Genomic DNA, 23,003 nt, shown 5'->3' on the forward strand with positions numbered 1-23,003 from the left:
CTGACGTTTTTCAGACTTATAGCTTGGCCTCCTTGGTTGAGTGAAGAGACATCTAGACAGTTTTTCCAAGCCAACCACATGATGACTGCAGCCTTTCTATGAATTGGCAGCAACTATAGGGTTCCAATATTTCAGGGGTTGCCACAAAGAAGAGGGAGTCAAGCTATTCTCCAAAGCACCTGAAGGTAGAACAAGAATCAATGGGTGGAAACTGATCATGGAGAGAAGCAACTTAGAACTAAGGAGACATTTCCTGACAATTAGAACAATTAATCAGTGGAACAACTTGTCTCCAGAAGTTGTGAATGCTCCAACACTGGAAGTTTTAAAGAAGAGATTGGATAACCATTTGTCTGAAATGGTATAGTACCTTGATGGTGAATATATGGCATGCATGCCCGAAGTGGCCTGTGGAGCCATGTAGCCTGTAATGCATGATGTCACCCATTCCTCTTCCGGGTTTCTGGTGTGTATGCGCACATGACGATTAGCTGGCCTTGGTGTGTGCGGCAGTGCCAGAAACTTGAAGAGATGGTCTTCCATTTTCTGGCATGAGCATATGCGCTGGCCAGCTGATCTTCACACGTGCATGCACGCCAGCAACTGGAAGATGAGCTTGCTTGGACGCATGCGTGCCAGAAACCAAAAGTTCATTTTTCAGTCTGCACATGCCCCCTGGGAAGCTCCTTTTTTGGGTTGCAGCCCTGACAAGTGTGTGTGTGTGTGCACGCGGTTCGCCATCACTGGCATAGTGTTTCCTGCCTAAGCAGGGGGTTGGACTAGAAGACCTCCAAGGTTCCTTCCAACTCTGTTATTCTATTCTATTCTATTCTATTCTATTCTATTCTATTCTATTCTATTCTATTCTATTCCATTCCATTCCATTCCATTCCATTCCATTCCATTCCATTCCATTCCATTCCATTCCATTCTACTAGATGGCAGGAGTGGTGAAGCAGCTTTAGCCAGGTGGGGGAAGATTCCTGCATCCTTCAAGCTAGGAGATGCTTTCTTTGTCAAGGATCAATGGCCTCCAGAAAAAATCTGTTGGCAGAACAGGAGTTCATGGAGCTGAAACCAGGAATGAGTGGAGACAGAGCTGAACATATGTGGGACAGCAAGTCTCTCTCTTTCAGGCACTTCTTCTTTCTCTGCCAAGCAGCAAGGTCTAAAGATCCTCAGACATTATTATCAACATCTGAGCTTGCAGGGGGCGATTAGGCCGAGGAACTGCAGGTTGTTCGTCTCTGCCTAAAATCTGTCCTACAACTTTCTGTTGCGCTGGATGCCAGCGTATTCTGCACTGAAGAGCAGAACAGATGCCAGCGTATTCTGCACTCAAGAGCAGAACAGTTTTGAACAACCCAGTTGAGATCTTCCCATAGAAGTTGTCACTTTCACTAATGGACTCATATCCATGAAAGATTTGTTTTTTAAAAAGTCTCCAGCATTGGAGTTTTCCTACCTTCTCTGATGGGGAAAAATGTTCTGACCTAGGCTTCCTTAAAAAGCAAGAAGCAGAGTCTTGGTCCCGGCAAAACCCCTTTTATTTACACGATTATGAATTCCTTTCATTCATAGTCCGCAAGGCTTAGCAAACAATCTTTCAGAGGAATGTTTATCAACACGAACCTTATCTCGTTTGGCGAACTGCCAAATAACTAGTTTCCAAACGCAGGGCAAGGCAAAACTTGGCACAGAGTCTCTCATAGTCACAAACAGAATTTTCCACTCTTGAAATGACCAAATGAATGAATTGTTTCCTGCAAAAGCCCCACTCCCTGTTCGCTCCCCTTTTGTTCCCTATGGGAGGGGCCATTCACCTCCAAGGTGTGGCTTTACTCTTAAGTCGACCCTGCTTTCTTAGTTGTTCTTGTCTTCTGGCAGCTCTGTGCATGCGCACATTGGGAACAGGCTCCAGCTGTTCCTCTGCCTCACTGCTTTCTAACTCCCTCTCTGCCTCTGATACAAACCCCTTGTCTGAGCTTTCCTCAACCCCCCAGGTCTGGTCCATGTTCCTCCCCAACCTCCTCAGTGTCCGACTCTGTTGCCATTTTTTGCCAGCCGCCGGCAGGCCACAACAACAAAAAAGAGACAAGAGAAGACACAAATACGCCTTGTGTATTTTGTCATCTTCCTGGACTCTTTGCTTTGAAGTGGAACTTTGCGGCCAGCATTCCCTATTGATTAGCTGGTGCATAAAGTGGTTTCTTTGATGAAGTGAAGGATCTCTGTGTGGTATACAAATTGCATTTCTTCCAACTCTTTGTAGAGAGGAGACCCATGTGGTTGGCATTAGCACAAAATGCTTTTTCGTTCTTCTTTAACTATTCATCTGGCGTCAGAATATGTATCTCCCTGTTCAAAATTCCCAGAAACCCACCCCACCCCTCTGCTCCTGCTTTGACCAACCTTTGATGAATTTAATTGATTTCCAGCACAGCTAATTTTTTTGAATAGGGAAATTGTCCAAGTTATACCATGGTGTTGGGTTCTAAAGGGAAAGGATGGCAAACCTGCCATTGTGGCTTCCTTCACAGCTTCGTTCTTTGTTGCATAATTGCTTTTAAAAATCTGTAGCTTCAGGCCAGTTTGAGAACTGGGGGAAAAGATGGGTTTATTTTGCTCAACAAATCCTTTGTAAGGGCTTGACTAGCAAGTATTTTCTTTTGATCAGGGACAGGCAAGAGTTCCAAATGTTCTATTTGTTCCGTTAGCATAAATAGATGGAATGAACTTACTTTCCCTTATTTTCAAGTAGGCAATAACTTTTTTTTTACCCAACTTTAATGATTTCCCTTCCTAAAGTTCTGATCAGTCTGGTTGCATTGTTCTTTCTAATGCTGGTTTTATTTGGCCAATATGTAATGTATTAATTTTATATTATATATTCAGAGTTCTTATTAGGATCAAAAGAATAGATAGATAGATAGATAGATAGATAGATAGATAGATAGATAGATAGATAGATAGATAGATAGATAGATAGATAGATAGATAAGTGTAGGTAGGTAGGTAGGTACTAGAGGTAGAGATATGATAGATGATAGATAGATAGATAGATAGATAGATAGATAGATAGATAGATAGATAGATAGATAGATAGATAGGGAGGGTGGGAGGGAGGGAGGGACGTAGAGGTAGAGATAGATAGGTAGATAGATAGATAGATAGATAGATAGATAGATAGATAGATAGATAGGTAGGTAGGTAGGTAGGTAGGTAGGTAGGTAGGTAGGTAGGTAGGAAGGTAGGAAGGTAGGAAGGTAGGTAGAGAGGTAGGTAGAGAGGTAGAGGTAGAGATACGATAGCTAGCTAGATAGCTATCTATCTATCTATCTATCTATCTATCTATCTATCTATCTATCTATCTATCTATCTATCTAGATAGACAGACAGACAGACAGACAGACAGACAGACAGACAGACAGACAGACAGACAGACACCCAGTGTTAGCCTACATTCCATGAATGTATAAGGGACTTCTCCGTTAAGTTAGTGTTTTTCATGGCTCTTTTAGAACTGTACTTTATATTGTTTAGCAGCAGCTCCCCAGATTTTCAAACTATATTCTATAAACCCTGCATCATCTATTCTTTTCAGATTCAATTTATCAGATTGCATGCATTTGTTTATAAATATTGATAAACTCCCTTTTTTGACTGACCCCACAGGCAGAAGAATAAGATTATAGTATGAAGCACAATGAGTATTTTAAAAAATGAAACTAGCATCTATTTAATATATAAATCAGGCTATATCTTTTTATCTGTTACTCTATCTCATATAAAGGGCTGCAATTCCTGTTACATTTGACTACTTTGATCTTTATTGTTGGTATTAATAACTTCCTCTAGTTTATAATTATTTTAAAGGGGAATAAAAATAATAATGCCATAGAACAACTGAAATAGTAGTACAACGACTATAGCAAAGGAAAATAAACATAATCCCAATAGTAATAGGCACCTTGGGTTCATTCCTACAACATCTGGAGCATCATTTGAATGCCGGCATTGACAAAGTCACCATCAGTCAATTGCAAAACGCAGCTTTACTTGGAACAGCTGACATCCCGTGACTATACCTTTAAACAACATCTGCTATCGCAAGTCCTCAGAAAGAACTCAATAGGTGGATAAAAATGCCAAATCTGGCCTAAGCATCTAGCTGACTGTGCAATGAACCATGCTATTCTATTCCAAATGAGCGATGTGGCAGGATTCATAAAATGTAATACTTGCTTATCTCCCTAGCCTCGCACAAGGTATTTGTGCAACTTATTCTCAACTTTCCCAGGATGTGAGGGCAATCTGGCTGTGACATCTGTCATCCCATTGATCGCCAGGGTTGATTCAGCTGATCTGGCTGGCTAGGTGGGTGTCCCCTTCCTCCCTCACAGCTCCAAGTGCGTCCCTTCCGAAGCTGCGTGCTCGATGGAAGAGGAGGACGACCATCCCAGATAGAAGGAGTGTACCAATCTTCTGTTAAGGGTATACGATAGCTGCTCTCCCCTGCTAGAAGCTCCAAACAAGTTCAATTTTTCCAATTTTGTGGAGCCCATGTGTGATTACGTTCATTTATGTAGATCTTATACCTCTCGAAATTAATGCATGTAATACGGAATCCTGAGAAGTCGTGGATCATATTATAGGACTCCCCTTGTTTACGTGTCATAAATATACTTATCCTCTAAACCACATAAAAATTTTAGTGGATCACCAGGAGTATCGACAGGAAAGCAATTGCTAACAATTGATTTGATAGTGTTTCAGATTCAGGTCCTGTTGGTTGGGTGGTTATTTAAATAATTATGGCTCTCATATCTTAGTTGCAAAACTCAGGCAGCCTTCAGGGGGCAGAACAAAGTTGATTTTATGCTCACTTTGCTGTCCCCTAATGGTTATCCAGATTTTGCTGCTAGGTAGGGTGAATGTCATTTTTCTGCAGCTGTGAAAGCATAAGTGACCTTTTCACCTTGAAGCCAAGAACTAGGAACATCAATTCTATGTATCTGTGTGTATTTCTTTCCAAGGAATGTGCTGCAAAGATTAAAAGGAAACTATTAAAGGAAACAATCTGTTATATTTTTTTCAAGGCATTAATCCAACAGGCACTGATGTTGGCAACCAGTTTCTGGAACTAGTCCCTCTGTCCTGTGAACGCAGAGAGTTATTTTGCAGCTGTTACCTTGTAGCTATTATCACTCTTCCAAAGGACAATCTGTTTTGCTTTCACAAACTTTTTATTCTGAAAAAAAAGATAATCATTAAATATATATGGAATAATAATAAAATAACTCTATTGAATTTGTTTCAATTAAATCAACTTTCACTTTTATCTAGTCAATACAGGGGTGAAATTCAGCAAGTTCTGACAGGTTCTGGAGAACCGGTAGTGGAAATTTTGAGTAGTTCAGAGAATCAGTAAATGCCACCTCTGACTTGCCCCGGAGCGGGGTGGGAATGGAGATTTTGCAGTATCCTTCCTCTGCCATGCCCACCAAGTCATGCCCACAGAACTGGTAGTAAAAAAAAAGTTGAATTTCACCCCTGAGTCAATACCACCTTTCTTTCCTGGTCTGGAGATCAAAAAAAGTTACAGTCAAGTAGTTTTATTTATTCATTCACCTATCTGCTCTGTTCTCATCTCATGCAAGGGATGGGGTATCGTGACCCGTCAAAACCGCGGAGGACAAAATCGTGCTCGATGAAAGCGCGCATTTGACGTCATCATAGCGCGACGAAAAAAATTAAAAATTTAAATAAAAATAAAATTAAAGCAAGCCGATTCACATAAAGGTAAGGGTTAGGGTTAGGGTTAGGGTTAGGGTTAGGGTTAGGGTTAGGGTTAGGGTTAGGGTTAGGGTTAGGGTTAGGGTTAGGGTTAGGGTTAGGTTAAGGGTTAGGGTTAGGTTTAGAGCGTTAGGGTTACGTTTAGCGTTAGGTTAAGGGTTAGCGTTAGGTTTAGCGTTAGGTTAAGGGTTACGTTTAGGGTTAGATTTAGGGTTAGGTTAAGGGTTAGGTTTAGGGTTAGGGTTAGGTTTGGGGGGGTTAGGGTAAGGTTTTTGCTTTATTTTTACATTTTTCGATCACAGCGCGATGTTTTCGTTGCGCTGTGATGACATCAAATGCGCGCTTTCGTCGAGCGCGATTTTGTCCTCCGCGATTTTGTGGTGGAACCTGGGGTATTATCTGTCAAAGGCTGTTTGCATTGCATCATATCCAAAAATGCTGCTAGCATCTATTTCTGATGATGTTTGTCCATCGTGTTCGAAGAGGATCTTGACATCTGTCAGGTTGTGGACAGTCCACAATGTGTCCGCAGGTGGCTGGTAAGGCCTACACAGGCATGAAATGTTCTGCCACATGTCAGGAAGACATGTGTGGGCACCATTGTTGCCGCATTTGCAGCTCTGGCTTTGCACAGTGCCCACTTCTCTTGTGCTACGGTTGTTCTTCTGTTCTCAGATGTCTGGCAGCCTTGGTGGATCACTATGCGCCATGTTGTGCCTATTTCTAAGGCATTTGTAGAAGTGGGACTGGAACAATAGCTTGGAATCTTGGTTCCCTAGTTAGTTGTCAACATTATACAACAGGTCTGATCCTTATTTGGGTAAACAAGAGATTCCAATGTCCATGAGAAAATAGGAACATTGATAAAATATGGGGAGGGGGAGGGGCTTACTGACGTTTAGTTTAGTTTACTGTCATTGCACCTCGTATAATGAAATGAAATGCCAGCTTCAGTGAACATTATACATAAAAAATAAAACAAAAATACAAGCCTTCACATTCTATACAAGTGAATGCCCAAGTTCGCCTGGTGCACCAGTTGCGTCCCTACCTGAACCGGGAGGCTCTCACAACAGTCACTCGTGCCCTTGTGACCTCTAGACTGGATTACTGCAACGTGCTCTACATGGGGCTGTCCTTGAAGAGTATTCGGCGACTTCAGCTTGTCCAGAATGCAGCCACGCGAGTGATCGTGGGTGCGCCTCGGTTCACCCACGTAACACCTATCCTCCGCGAGCTGCACTGGCTGCCTGTTGGTCTCCGGATACGCTTCAAGGTGCTAGTTGTCACCTACAAAGCCCTTCATGGTATTGGATCTGGGTACTTGAGAGACCGCCTACTGCCAATTACCTCCACTAGACCAATTAGATCCCACAGACTAGGCCTCCTCCGAATTCCATCCGCCGGCCAGTGTCGACTGGCAACTACCCGGAGGAGGGCCTTCTCTGTGGCTGCTCCGACCTTCTGGAACGAACTCCCCGTGGAGATTCGTACCCTCACCACCCTCCAGGCCTTCCGCATAGCCCTTAAAACCTGGTTGTTCCGACAGGCCTGGGGCTAAAGACTCACTGCTCCACTCGAATGGTATGATTGTTGTGTTTTTTAACGGTGTATGGTTTTATGTTTTTGTAACTTTGTTTGTTTTTCCCCTCCCTTTGAGTTGTGAGCCGCCCTGAGTCCCTTTCAGGGAAAAGGGCGGTATACAAATAAATTAAAATGAAATGAATTGAAAACCCCTGATATTGCATTAATACTGCACTATACAGTAGAATTCAATATAGTTACTGCTCTGAGATAGAACCTGTTTTTCAGCTTATTTGTCCTTGTTTTTATTGTCCTGTACCATCTGCCAGATGGTAATAGTTCAAAAAAAAAAAGGGTGCCCAAGATAAGTTGGAACTTTAAAAATGTTTTGAACTTTCTTAAGGCAGTGGGGGCTATAAAGTTCCTCCAAAGAGGGGAGAGGGAAACCAATGATCCTCTGGGCAATGATGTTAACCCTCTGGAGTGTAGCCCTATCTGCCATTGTCTAATTGTGCAATTGGCAAACCATACACAGGTGTACTAAGTTAAAATATGGTGCAGAATGACAAGAAGATGCTTTCAAAACTAACTCAAGATACAAGAGTGGCAGCTCATGCTTGAGTATTAACACGGCTGCAGAAAATTGGAATTGTTCCCTTTTAGATATATCCCAAATGATTGAAAAATGCAGAACAAGTACCCGTAAACACCTGCCATAGCAGAACTGGGTGAATTACCTTAGATGGCATTGTTCAGTGGAGTTTATTCATGCTTTCAATTGCCAGACCTCAAAGATATAGGAATCAATGAAATGGTAAAAAATAATAATCAAACATTGCACATTCAACTTGTCTACCATTGATGCCGGTGCAGAAAAAGTGTTCAGAGTATAAAGAATCTGATTGTTCTTTTTTTTTAGGCACTGATCCAGAAGAAATCATTTTGAATGCTTTCAGAGTTTTTGATCGAGAAGGGAAAGGTTACATAAAAGCAGATTAGTAAGTAGAGTTTTGCTTTTTCCCCCCCAAAAAATCCCTTTCCTTCCTGTTGTTGTTTCTGTTGTCAGCATTGGTTCCACCACAAAACCGCGGTAGACTAAAGCGCGCTCGATGAAAGCGCGTACGTGATGTCATCACAGTGCGACGAAAACAGCACGCTGTGAGCGGTAAACTTAAAATTAACGCGTAAATCTAAACCTAACCCCCCCAAACCTAACCCTAAACCTAACCCTAAGCCTAACCCTTAACCTAACCCTAACCCTAACCCTAAACCTAACCCTTAACCTAACGCTAAACCTAACGCTAACCCTTAACCTAACCCTAAACCTAACCCTAACGCTTAATGTAACCCTAAACCTAACCCTAATCCTTAACCTAACCCTAACCCTAACCCTAAACATAACCCTTACCTTTATGTGAATCGGCTTGCTTTAATTTTATTTTAATTTTAATTTAATTTATTTTTAATTTTATTTGTCGCGCTGCTGATGATGTCAGGTATGCGCTTTAATCGGGCGCTCTTTAGTGGACCGCGGTTTTGTCGTGCCATGGTCAGCCTTTTGTCTGTAGTATCGTGCCTTGTTTCAATGAGTTCTCCAAAACCTATTGCCACAGAAAACAAATCTGCTTTTAGTCCAATTTCTGTGAGGACACTGAAAGTTTTCAGTGCATTGAGATTAAGATCCACATGAAAATGCTAAATATAGAGCTTAAAGCAAAGATTATTCAAAGCTCAGTGCATTCAGATTATTAAAGGTTGGCTTTCCAAAGGTGATTCAGCTAACTAAAAGCTAGAGGAAAATCAACCGATGGAACAGCTTGACTTCAGAAATTGTAGGAGCTTCATCATCTATCAGAAATGGCGTAGGGTCTCCAGACCTACCAGGTTTGTTATTCTGTTAAAATCTGCCCCGTGATTGTTTGCTCTTATTTATTGTCATGTTATTTTGTTCCATCTTGTAGCATGTTTTGAATTTGTGCAGTGCACAGAACTTTCAGAGTAATGTGGTTTAATGCTTAATTTGTGTTTCTTTTTATTGCTTTTTAATTAATAACAAAAAACAAAATACAAACAAAAATTGTTATAACTATCATTTTAACCTACTATATTCTGTATAAACGAGTCCCATATTTCATTACACTTATCCATAAAAGTCTACATTTATAGATAATCTGCTCATAGGTAGTTTAGAGCAGAGGTGGGTTCCTGCCAGTTCTAACCTCTTCTATAGAAGAGGTTCCACAAATCTACCATGCCGTTTAGAACCAGTTCCAGCTCCCTCCCACTGCCCGTCCGCACCACGCTTGCCCCACCCACCACTCACTGATTGACTGGCTCACTAATTGCCCCGCCTGCCTCTAAGAGTCCTATCTAAACCTTAAAGTCTTAAAGCTGTCAAGTTTGAACACCCCTGGTTTTTTTTTTCTAAAAGGTTAGGGGTGCAAGGGTCTTGTAACTTGACAGCTTTAAGACTTGCGTGCTTCAAATGCCAGAGTTTCTGAGTCAACATTTTGGTTGCTAAGCAAGAGCGTTGTTAAGTGAGTTTCACCACATTTTACAAGTTGGCCATGCCCACCCAGTCACATGACTGCCAAGCTACTTCCACCCAGTCACATAGCCAGCAAGCCTCTCCCGCAAAGCAGGCCACACCTACAGAAGAGGTTCTAAAAAAAATTGAAACCCACCACTGGTTTAGAGCATGTGTAAAATAAATAAGGAATCCTTCCTTGCTGTGCTGTCCCACAGGTGGTGTTAGGGACAATGAATTAGGACCATACATTAGGTTCCAGTTAAGATGATTTATTGCTCATACCTATACACAAGAATCTAGGCAACTAATGATCTAACTAATCCACTAAATGGCACTAAATTAAGAGTCAATGGAATTCAAGAGTGGTTGGACTTAAACCATTTGTGGGAATGTAACAATTCTAGGCTTATTACTCACTTGGCTCCACCCCCTGGCTCTGCCTGCTCTTCTCCTACAGGTGGACTGGGAGCAAAGTTTCTATAATTCCCAGTGGAGAATAATTGGGCTTATCATGCCAAAATATATTGAAAGAATCAGGTTGGGAAAAGCTACATTAACCTGAGACTAAAATGTGATATTAGTATATAATATATAAACTCAGGGTTTGTCTTGCTGGGAATGATCACACTAGTAGCAACCAGTCTTCTGTAAACCAGTTAGATTTGCTAACAACTCCATTCTTTCATCACAAGAGAACCTCATGTTACTTGTTAGACCTAAGGGTAATATTGATCCTTACACATCTATTCCATGACTATATTTTGACATTCAGCACCATTTATACACTCCCATCATTTAGACCAAGGGTATCAAACTCAAGGCCCGGGGCCAGATCTGGCCCCTGGGGTGCTAAGATGTGGCTTGCAGGACCGCCCTGGAAACAGCAAAGGACCGGCCCGTGATGCTTCTGCCAGCTAAAACGGAGCTTGAGAGGGCCTTCCCGAACTCTATTTTCTCTGGCAGAAGATTGCAGGACGCAGTTGAATCCGAAAATGGAGCTTGGGAGCCTGTTTTCGCTGACAGAGCACTCTGGCCACCACAGGCACCCTCGACATGAGTGGCAATGAGCTGGCCACGCCCATCCTGGCCCCCGGAGGTCAAACACAACCCTGATATGGCCCTCAATAAAATCGGGTTTGACACCCCTGATTTAGACGTTGAAATCTAATTGTTATTTATTTATTAGAGCCTCTCTTGGAGAATTTGTCCTGTTCATGAAAGGGTTGCTATTAATTAATATCATTTTTCCATTTTAAATTTGTTTAAAAGAGAGAGAAATGGTAATAGCAAAATAACTCCATTCCCCCTCAAACTTGGCCATGCTTGGCCTTTTAACAAAAACATTGGTCTTATTAACCTCCTTTTGGGGCGCATTTCATTTTTTCCACTGGAGATATTTTTACTTCTTGCTTGGGAAGCTATGACTCATTTGGAAGATTTGAAACAGATTATATGTATGCACACACCACACACCCACACATACATGCATATATCCATGCACCATCCTCCTAGGGCATCCATACTGATGAGCCCAAAAATCAGGCACAAAGCATGCTTGAACATCAGAAAGCTACAAAACTGCCATTATTGTTTTCTGCTTTTTTCGAAAAATAATAGTTGAGTTGCTGTAAGAAAAGCCCCATATATCTGAATCCAACTAGAATTGGTTGGAAATTAATTGCACTCAAAATTTAGCCATCAACCTGCCTGTTCCTAGGGCCTGGAATATCTGAGGCTTTCCCCTCTGCACTCTTGGGGTGGGGGGAATTCTCCTTTATCTTGCTTCCTGCCTTATCTAATTAGCTAAAGGGATGCTCAGTTTTCTGTCTAACAGGAAATCAATGCAGAGGGTAGTAATTTCTAGCAGTGGGAATTCAGTCGTCTACTTCCTACCTAGGACCAGTTTCTTAATCCTTAACTGGAATAGTTGCAACATTTTCTGCCAATTTATTTTATGGGAGTTTTCTGTCTTGTTAAACAAGGCCAGCAAGGCCAACAAGGCCACGTCTAAGACAACTGTTGTTTCCGGATGGGGCAAAGGCCCTGGAGCTCACCCATAACTGGGGAACCATCAAACAAATGGATGTTTTTTTAATTTGAAAAAACTAATTAATTGGTACTTTTCACTCAGACAATAAAAAGACAAAATTAAATTATAACCCCAAGAGTTATTGTACAATCTGGGGTTTTCCCACACCCTTTTCTGTACTGTTTCAATGGATAAAAAATAACAGGGGAACCAAACTCTGATCTATTATATATATGGATGGATGGATGGATGGATGGATGGATGGATGGATGGATGGATGGATGGATGGATGTTTGTTCCAGGATAACTCTGGAACGCCTTGAGCAATTTCAACCAAACTTGGTACACGAATGACTTACCCTCTGGAGACAACCACTGTGGGGGTAAGACACCCCTGGTGTGTGTGTCTGTGTGTGTGTTCCAGCATAACTCTGGAATGCCTGGGCATTTAAAGAGAGCAAGTGTGGCATCCTAGAGCGCCAATTGTTCGTGATGTCATGGGAGGGGGAACGGAGCTTGATTAGGCCAGTACAGCAGTAGGCCTAGGAAGGGAGCTTGATTAGGTCAGTACAGAGGACTTTGGTTGAGTGTGCCATGGCCTAAGCAGATTCCCCCGCCTTCCACCTCACTGCGGCAGCCTGATCTGGCAGAAAACAGCTTCAGCCTGTGTTCCCGGGATCATCCTTCGCCCTAACTCAGGCATAGGCTTCCCTCACACAGTAGGTCTGTGAAGCAAAGGGAGCCTGATTAGGCCTTTGATTGAGCGTGCTCCCTCACACAGTGGGCCTACGAAGTGCCAGGATCATAGGCAGGACAGGGAAGAGGAGCACATGGGAGAGGGAAGGAAGAGGCCAGGGATGATTGGCATGGGAATAGGGAGAAGAAAGGCCTCTCTCAATGATTCCCTGCCAGACAAACGCTTCAACGTCTGTAAATACCTGAGCAACGCTGGGTCATCAGCTAGTATAGCATGTAAAGAGAAGAAAATGTTAAGAGCAACACAATGTAAAGAACTTTTTAAGTATTTTTGATGTGTCAGGATGGGAGGTCCATATCAAAACCAAATGTATATATTTGATTTTGCTGTGATGATTTTTCTTGAATTGAGTTTACTTTTCCTTCATGGCAGCTTTGATCCTCTTCAATAATAAGGGTAATTTTATTAAAGATTTTTTTAAAAAAATATTTAGGGGAAAAAAACATTTTGAGGAAGATTCTCACCTGCCACCTACACATACATCAGTTCATCAATTTATTAGAGTTTGAACTAGCTTTGATTATTTTTATAAATAACCCAAGGTGGCAAATTGTTTGTTCCTCGAATTGTTCAAGGAAATGAATGCATTCAGCGGTTCAGAATGAGGGCTGTTTTTTTTCAGGAAATTTTGATAAAACAAGGAGTGAAATATAAGATTCCTCAACTTAAGAGGCTCAGTTTTAGGAGCTGTGGTGGCCCAATCGTTAGAATGCAGTATTGCAGGCTAATTCTGCTGACTGCTGGCTGCCTTCAGTTTGGCAGTTTGATTCTCATCAGCTCAAGGTTGACTCAGCCTTCTATTCTTCCGAGGTTGGTAAAATGAGGACCCAGATTGTTGGGGGCAATATGCACTGTGAAGCGGTATATAAGTCTAAGTGCTAAATTGCATAATCTTAAGCATGCAATCATTGAAAAAAGGCATGGCACGACATAACCGCGCTCGTCAAAATAGCGGTGATAAAACCGCGTCGCTAAAGCCGTGACGTCATCACTGTGTGTCATCACTGCCGCTTGCGCTTATGTCAGCGCGGTAAGGTCGCATTTGCTTTAGCGATTCGGACGGCGTGGATTAGCCCTCGCGCTTATGTCTCCGTGGATAAGGGCTTTGCAGTATTGTGGTGGAACCGAAAAAAGGAGATTGCTAAATGTTATTGCTATCATTAGTCGTTTAATTACCATTCAAAGTTACATTTGTCGTTCCCCCCCCCCATGTATTTGTGACCCGCTTTGATGTTCTGATGGCCACCTCCCCTCCCACAGTCATGTGACTGCAGTTCAGTCACTTGGCAACCATCCCACATCTATGGCCATTTGCAGTACAACTTACAAAGTTTTTGCTGACAACTAGTATTTACTTTAAGTTTTCAACAAAAACACCTTATAATGAACAATATCTTAATAACAACCATGGATTCACTTGATCATGTGTTTTGCTTCACGACTGCTGCCAAAAAAAGTTGTAAAACCATTTTGTTTCACAGCCATTATGAGCTTATGATGTCACAACTTATGACCATAATGTATAGGCTCCAGTATGATCATACGTTGAGGACTACATATAGTATATTATGGGAAAGAATATTTCTCCAATGTATATATGACTGGCTGGCATAAAAATAGGAGTGGTTAGAGTGCAGTACTGCAGGCTACTTCAGCTGACTGCTAGCTGCAGTTCAGCAGTTCAAATCTCATTGACTCAAGGTTGACTCAGCCTTCCATCCTTCCGAGGTGGGTAAAATGAGGACCCAGATTGGTGGGGGGCAATAGGCTGACTCTGTAAACCAGTTAGAGATGGCTGTAAAAGCACTACGAAGTTTATATAAATATATAGTCTAAAGCAGCGGTTCTCAACCTGGGGGTCGAATGACCCTTTCACAGGGGTCGCCTAAGACCATCAGAAAAGACATATTTTCGATGGTCTTCGGAACCAAGACACTTGCGTGGCAGTGTTTGGAGCCAGAGGAGCAGTGCAGCAGGGGTTGCCTTGCGAAAGGGAGGGACTACCTGACAAGAGCAGCAGTGCAAGGACAGCCAGTGCCCAGCCAATTGCGACACGAGAGGCACCGGCGGGTGGATCGGACTGCTTCACTTGACGATGGGAGGGGAGGGGGGAGAATGGAGTGCCAGAGAGGCAGTGTCCTGAGAGGTGGTTGGGCCAAGTTTAGCCTCCCAGCGAGGAGGGAGAGGATGCTGGGAAGAAGGAGCTGACAACTGAGGCGGGAAGGATGGCAACAATGTCCCTTCAGGCCGCAGCCTCCTCCTCCTCGGAGACTCGGAAGTTTACATGGGCACTCTGCAGCAGCTGGCTCCAGATGTTCAGGTTTTCCCTTTTCTTTAAAAATCTCTGTCCATTCACAAGGAGACTCGCCTTCGTTTCCTTCCCGCAATATCTAGAATGAATGAGTGGTTGGAAAACTTGGGATCGAGAGGATTCCAGGAGTTTAGGGGTGGGTGGGAGGGAAAGGTAGCCATCACAAAACATCTTCAGCAGCTGCTTTGAAAAAAATAAAGCACTACAACTTTTTAGTTTTAAGTTTTAAGCTTCCATGCTTAGAATATAATGGAATGGAACAGGAAAATGGAATGGCAATGGCAATGAAATAGGAATAGGATGGAATAGAATAGGAATAGGAATAGGAATAGGAATAGGAATAGAATGAAATAGGAATAAAATGAAATAGGAATAAAATGAAATAGGAATAGAATGAAATAGAAATGTTTATTGGTGAAGTGTGATAAGACACACAAGGAATTTGTCCCCAGTGCACCAACTCACTGTACATGTGAGTTGTACAGCAAGTAATAGGTCATAGGTCATAATAATAGTTACAATCATTAGTTACAAACAACAATTGATAAATCATAAAGAACCAGTAGGACAAGATGAAAAATAGGAGGGGGTATCCAACTTAGTACTGTATTTCTCTTTGACCCATTTTTTTTTACTGTCTTTCTTCTCTGTTTTATTTTTATTTTGTTACCAACTGAAATGTTTCATGGACTTTTTGTAACAAGGTTGGAGATTATATTATATTATATATATTATTTTCATTAGAAAACCATTTCACAATATATAATCACATGTTGTTTTTGTGATTAATCACTATGCTTTAATTATGTTCAATTTGTAATGATAAAAATACATCCTGCATAGCTGATATTTACATTACGATTCATAACAGTAGCAAAATTACAGTTATGAAGTAGCAACAAAAATAATTTTATGGTTGGGGATCACAACAGCATGAGGAACTGTATGAAAGGGTCACGGCATTGGGAAGGTTGAGAACCACTGGTCTAAAGTATATAGGTATATAAATCTAAGTGCTAGTGCTAAGTGCTATTTGTGGCATATTGGCCAAGCTGTGCCCAAACTGATAGGTCCTGTTCCCGCTGGTTGTGGAGAAGGTTGCGTGTGGCAGAAGTACACATTGTGTGTGCTATTGCTTTGCTATTCTCACGCAAGGACTGAAGAAGCTTCTTGGATGAGAAGTGAAATGACTTCAAGGGGAGGGGGGAATCCACTGTCTCTTGAAAAAGGACCTTTGGGATATGAAGAATGGGAAGTTTATTTCTGAAAAATGGCAGAATGTTGTCTTTTAATCCAGATTTGCTTCAGTGTTAGGCAATCTGATTTATATTATATCATCTATTAAAGCCTTAAGAATTAAGTAGGCCCTAAATGCTTTGGAGCCTTTCTGGACACATATCCAGACATGAAATACCATGTCATTGGCCCTATGAAATCTTTCTTGAAGCAGCATCCCAATTAATAAAACACAATTGTTTCCATTTCTGTTTAAGTAGTCCTGTAGGATTTACCAGTCTTGTTTTAATACTGGAATTGGATGAATCTGGGACTGCGGATCCTGTCATCTGGTGCGCCACATCAAGGACACTGGGCGGGTACTCGTTTATGAAAATCTTATGAAGATCTGTGATCTTGTTCTTGTTGGACATCTTTTCTTTTCATACCCTCTGGGGAAACAAATATTATGGAAAACAACAACTGCAGAAAGTTCTCTGTTTGGAAAATCTGCATCTTTGTTTCTCTATAAAATAAATAATGGAAAATGTGGAGGGATTTTTTTTTGCCCCCCGGACCTCTTTATATGACAAGATGTGAAATGCTTAGGATTGTATCTGAACTGCATTTATTCATCCTTGCTTTGTCCTTTCCCATCCTAACTACCTCTTTATTTATTTATTTTTTTAATTTGGTTTGTTAAACATGTACAAGGTAACAGATGTAAATATAAACACGGACATGAACAAAGAAAATGAGTGGAAAAAAATGGGGACAGTAGGACAGGGACGGTAGGCACACTGGTGCGTTTATGCACACCCCTTTTACAGACCTCTTAGGAATGGGGTGAGGTCCATGGTAGACAGTTTGAGGTTGAAGATGTGAGGGTTTGAGGATGCAACAATGGAGTCAGGTAGAGCATTCCAGGCGTTGACCACTCTGTTGCTGAAGTCGTATTTTCTGCAATTGAGTTTGGAGCAGTTTACCTTGAGTTTGTATCTATTGTTTGCCCGTGCATTATTGAGGTTGAAGCGGAAGTAGTCGATGACAGGTAGGAAGTTGTAGCAGACAATTTTGTGTACTAGAGGGTGAAAATTTGGGAGCGTCTTACACTAAATGCAGCATTTTTGATCTCCCGAAACCCCGCCCCACGCATCCCGATTTTCACAAAATCGAGGGTGTTTTTGCCCTCCCCAGGCCCCAAGAGCACTCTACAGGCCTCCCACACCCTCTGCATGCCCTGTTTGGGGTTATTTTTTGCAAAAAAACAAAGCATGCAGAGGGTTTGGGAGGCCTGCAGAGTGCTCCTAGGGTCCACAGAGGCCAAAACCTTTTTTTAAAAAGAATTTTTACCTCTTCAAAATCTTGGTACGTCTTATACTCCGGTGCGTCTCATAGTCAGAAAAATTTGGTAACTTTCTGAAAAGGTAATTAAAATAAAATTGTCAGAGATTCTGGTGACACCTCAAAGATTAATAAATTGACCGTAGAGAATGAGAGTTTCATGGACTCTCATGAATCTACTTCAATGTAGTCACCTGACTCATATATTTATTTGAATATAGAGATGTAAAGAAGGGAAAGGGTGGAGAATGGGGCCATAAGGCCATAAGGAAGCAACAAACTAGAAATTATTTTAGTTCAGAATAGTTTTTCACCCTTGGGAACTTTAAGATAGGTATATTTTAACTTCCCAGCCAGTATTATCCTGCCCCATTCAGTGTAGAGGAGAGGGAGGGAGGAGTTCCTTATAGTAAATGATACATGGAACAATTCCTTTTGCACCTTTCAGTGATCACACAGTGTGTGTATGTGTGTGTGTGTTTGTGTGTGTGTATGTATCAGTGGTGGGTTTCAAAAATTTTAGAACCTCTTCTGTAGGTGTGGCCTGCTTTGTGGGAGTGACTAGCAGGCTATGTGACCGGGTGGGAGTGGCTTGCCAGGCATGTGACCGAGTGGGAGTGGTTTGGCAATCATGTGACTGGGTGGACATGGCCAACTTGTAAAATGTGGTGAAACTCACTTAACAACGCTCTTGCTTAGCAACCAAAATGTTGGCTCAGAAACTCTGGCATTTGAAGGACGCAAGTCTTAAAGCTGTCACGTTACAAGACCCTTGCACCCCTAACCCTTTAGAAAAAAACCCAGGGGTATTCAAACTTGACAGCTTTAAGACTTGTGGACTTCAACTCCCAGAATTCCTCCTCTTGCTCTTCATCTTGATGATGTGCGGACGGGCGGAGGGAGGGAGCTGGAACCAATTCTAAACGGCACTGTAGATTTGTAGAACCTCTTCTATAGAAGAGGCTAGAACTGGCAGGAAGCCACCCCTGGCATGTATGTATGTATGTATTCTCAGCTTACAGCAGTTTGTTTGGTGACCATTCAAAATTACAATGGCACTGGAACAAGTTACCTATCACCATTTTTCACACAACTATTGCCCCATAGCCATGTGAGCAAAATTCAGGTGCTTGGCAACGGATTCATATTTATGACAATTGCAATGATCCCCTCTGCAACGTCATTGGGGAAGTTAGGTTCACTTAACAACCACGTTACTAATTTAACAACAGTGATTCACTTGACAACTGTGGCAAGAAAGGTCATAAAACGGGACAAAATTCACTTACCAAATGTTTCTCTTAGCAACATAAATGTTGAGGTCAATTGTGGTCATAAGTCGAGAACTACCTGTACTATTTACCGCTATCAATTTCCTTTTAGTATCAGAGACAGCATTGCATTGATAAAGCAACTTGGCCAGTCACCTTTATGCTATTTTTAATTTAATTTTCCTTTACTTTAGCTCTTTTATTTTTTATTTTATTTTGCTTTATTCGATTTACTTTATCTATCTTACTTGATACAGTATGAAAGAAGTGCTCATGACGCAAGCCGACCGGTTCACTGAGGAAGAGGTAAGATTTACTTCATCATGAAAGCTGCATGCATCCCACATTTTTTTTTCCTATTTGACAAGAATAATTTTCATGGCAGGAAGTGCTGGGAAGGATTTTGTGGTCAAAACATGATGTAAAGAATTATAATTTTTCCACAAGAATTTGGCGATTCCAGAATACATGGGAAGAGCTGCTTCTGGTTATATAAACACTCTTTAAAAAGCTGTTATCCCTCCACTCCTCCACCCCAAATTAGGAACCTAGCAGGTCCAGATTGTGGTAAGAAGGATTGTTTTTATCTTCTCTGCCACAGACCTGTGGCTCCATTGAACACTGCAAAAAGGACTTCGTTGACTTCAATGGGGTGCACTTTACAATGAGCACCACTTCTGAGTTATCCAACTGTGCCAGGTGGATGGGTTGCTGCCGGTTTTACTACCGGTTTGCAATCCGCATGCAACCTGCACTGTACACGCATGCACTGTTCACAGTAAATTGCTCTTTGTGCATGCAGTGACACACAGTCACTAAAAAACCAAAATGGCAGTGTCCAGCAATGGCGAAGGAATGAGTTCCGAGGGCATGAAAGGTCTGGGTCGCTGCCATTTCTGTGACCCAGGTCTGAATTCCACTACCAGTTTGGCCGAATTGGGCCGAATCAGCAGCAACCCATTTCTGAACTGTGTCCTCTATAAGATTCCACTCTAGCATCTCCTCTATTGAGGAATGCTAACTAATTAAAGGGAGGGAGGGAAAGGGAAGAGGAAGGAGGGGATGAATGGAAAGGGAGGAGGAAAGGGAGGGAGGAGATGAGAGGGGAAAGGAGAAAGGAAAGGAAAGGAAGGCAAGGCAAGGCAAGAGAGGAAGGGAAGGGAAAGGAAGGGAGGAGAGGGAAGGGAAGGAAAGAGAAAGGGAAGGGAGGGGAAATGGAAGGGAAGGAAGGGAAGGGAAGGAAAGGAAAGGATCAAAATCCATCTCTCATGCATGCTCCCATTCAGTATTTTTCAAATTTGGCAGCTTTAAGATCCGTCGAGTTTAAGATGCATGAAGTTCAACCCAAACATACTGGAGAGATCCTGGAGGGTTGAAACTTACAACTCTTAAACTCCACACATCTTAAAGTTGCCAAGCTTGAAAAATACTTAATGGGAGCATCCACAAGAGATGGTTTTTGAGTCTCTGCTTCATATATTTAATAAAACCTTAGGAAGAACTTCATAAAATTACAAGCTGTTCAACAGCAAAATGCATTCCTGTGAATGAAAAAGGATTTAATTTTCTCAGAGGTTTTTCAACAAAGGTGGTTGCTCATCAAGACAAATCTAGAGCAGAAGGATCTGATGTATTGTGCCAGCAGCCACTGTTGAAAAGAGAAAGGAATAGATTTTTTAAAAAACTTTTTTCATTTTGGAAGAGTGGTAAAAATTACTGAACTCCTTTTTTAAAAAACTGAAGGGTCCCAAATGCTTTAGTTTTTCCTTAAAAAGAAGTCTCAATAATGTTTCTTGCCTTTTTTAAAACATCTATTCAACACTACACTACTTTTTCTTTTGTGATGAAATAACCAAAAATATATCATATGAAGACCTGAAAGATCAGATTAGAAACAGATTGTTGTGGAGAAAATCTATGTAGCGGCTAATAGTCTGCAACAAAGATGACACCAGTGGTGGGATTCAATTTTTTTTTACTACCGGTTCTGTGCGGGTGACTTGGTGGGCGTGGCATGGTGGGTGTGGCAAGGGAAGGGTACTGTAGAAACTCCATTCCCTCCCAATCAGCTGGGACTCGGGAGGCAGAGAATAGATGGGGGCGGGGCCAGTCAGAGGTGGTATTTACCTGTTCTCTGAACTACTCAAAATTTCCGCTACTGGTTCTCCAGAACTGTACACTAAGAACTGGCATATCTCTTTAGCTATCTAACTATCCCTAACCTTCAAAAGTTATCTGTTTTTATCTATACATGTGAATAGATATGTATATATAATGGTAACAATTCACTCCATTTTGACAAATGTGCCCCTTGCAATTTTGTGCCATCTTAAGTGGGGTTTTGTGAATTTTTTTGGCTAAAATCTCATGATTTCTAGTCAGAATGCCTACTTTTTGCAAGATTTGAAACTGAAAAAGAAGTGGGCCATTTAAAAAGGCTAACTTCCACTATTCAAATTCAATATAGGAATACTGCAGATTCAAGCATCTTATGTTGCTAATATCTGTGCAAGAGGCTAAGAGTAACCACATTCTGCATTCATATAAGATTCCCCCGCTCCTAATAATAGATTTGAAATTTGTCCCATTTTTTAGAGCATATTATGTTTGACTGGATTGCCCACAATCAAAATATTGTATTTTTATTGCAATTGCAACCAGTATTCATGTGAAAACCAGATTTATTGCCTCTATATGATCATTCTTAATAATACATAGTTCTTAACTTAAAGCTGTAACAGAGCTTGGGATTTCCATCAAAAGTCATTGCTGCCATAAGTCAAGGCTTGAGACCAATCTGATTTTATGATATTTTTTGTGGTGATCACTAAGAAAACGCCATGGTTGTTAAGCGAGTCAATGCATTATATGGATGTTTTTTGCTGGAAACTGCCTAAAACCCCCAGTTTCTAGCAAAATATATTGTAAATTGTATCAGGTGAATATAGAACTTTGCAACTAGCTGTAAAAGTGAGTTGATTGACAAACACTTGAAATGCGGTCATGAGATTGCGGGTTGTGTGTGCACCACTGTCAGAACTCCAGAATCGAGTCGTAAGTTCCTTTGGGGGGGGGCGGATTCCATCGTAACTTTGAATAGTCACTAACTCTTCTCAATTCAAAGCAGAAGACAAAACGATCAAAATGGAGGCCATGCTTTTCCTTGCAAAATCACATTTGACAATTTGTCTAATTCCACCTTCAACCGCCTGCAGTAAATTCTTGTCCAATAGCTTTGCTGTCAACACTTCATTCTTCCAAGCGTGAAGACAACAATGAATTATGTCCCTAAGGACTAGAAACCTGGTTAGGATTTGTTTTATGTATGTGGAAACTGCAATTATTAACTCTCCCCATATGTCCTTTCTAACCTTTATTTTGTACATCTTCTTCAGGTGAAGCAGACCTTCAGTGCTTTTCCTCCTGATCCCTCCGGTTATCTTGATTACAAGAATCTTGTTTACGTTATTACCCATGGGGAAGAGAACGATTAACAGGATGTTGAACTGATCCATCAAGAAAACACAATTCACCCATGTTTCTTTGGTACTGACATATTGTTCATTGGAAGCCAGATTAAAACATTATTCTAAATTACCTTGGTGGGGTTTTTTCTATTTGACGAAACTACATAATACTATTTTTTGTATGTTTTCTCCCCTGTCTCCCTATTCTTCTTCTCATATTTTCATTTTCTGCTGTTATTCTTGTCAGCAATATATAAATGGAATGTTCTTGATGAACTGGCTTTTTTATGACTTGCTGACACATCTAATATTCACCAGATGCCTTTACTGGCCAGCATGATGGTTCTTAACCTCTTCTATTTCCTTTATTAAACACTTGGGGCTGTCTTTTTTTTCCTTACTGAGGAAAAGCCTTTGTTAAACAGTCATGATTATATATAAATGTTTGACTGGGCTTAATCTGATCCCAGGCTAACCTCAGGGCCTGGTTTAAATTTGAAGGCTCAGCTGCAAAACCTGTAAATTGGAATAATATTAATATATATTTTTTCAACATGCATTTTTCCTACCATTTTAGAATTAGCTGCATGAGCTATAAAGAATCTTTAGAAACTAGTAAAAATGTTTTGCATTCAATGGTTGCATTCTTGGCAATCACTGGAGATCTCTTTCTCTCAATCTGAGGACTATACCTATACCCTGTTTTCAAAGTTATATCTATGGCAGGCAACAAAATTCCCCATAAATCATTCCGAGTGT

General features: G+C 41.3%; 1 protein-coding gene across 2 annotated transcripts in view; it reads left to right on the forward strand.

The window, feature by feature from the left end:
• Positions 1-22,346, forward strand: part of MYL10 (myosin light chain 10) — a 62,413-nt gene extending 40,067 nt beyond the window's left edge. For both annotated transcript variants that reach the window (XM_087719075.1, XM_087719074.1), the window contains 3 exons: positions 8,240-8,318; positions 19,035-19,083; positions 22,173-22,346. In XM_087719075.1, the coding sequence (XP_087575201.1) occupies positions 8,240-8,318; positions 19,035-19,083; positions 22,173-22,271 (227 nt within the window). In that variant the 3' untranslated portion in view covers positions 22,272-22,346. The remainder of the gene's footprint in view (positions 1-8,239; positions 8,319-19,034; positions 19,084-22,172) is intronic.
• The last annotated feature ends 657 nt before the right edge of the window (positions 22,347-23,003 follow it).

This window comes from Thamnophis sirtalis, unplaced genomic scaffold (genome assembly GCF_051295495.1).
Source record: "Thamnophis sirtalis isolate CommonGarterSnake01/CBP01778 unplaced genomic scaffold, rThaSir2_p1.2 scaffold_6, whole genome shotgun sequence".
NCBI classification, from domain to species: domain Eukaryota; kingdom Metazoa; phylum Chordata; class Lepidosauria; order Squamata; family Natricidae; genus Thamnophis; species Thamnophis sirtalis.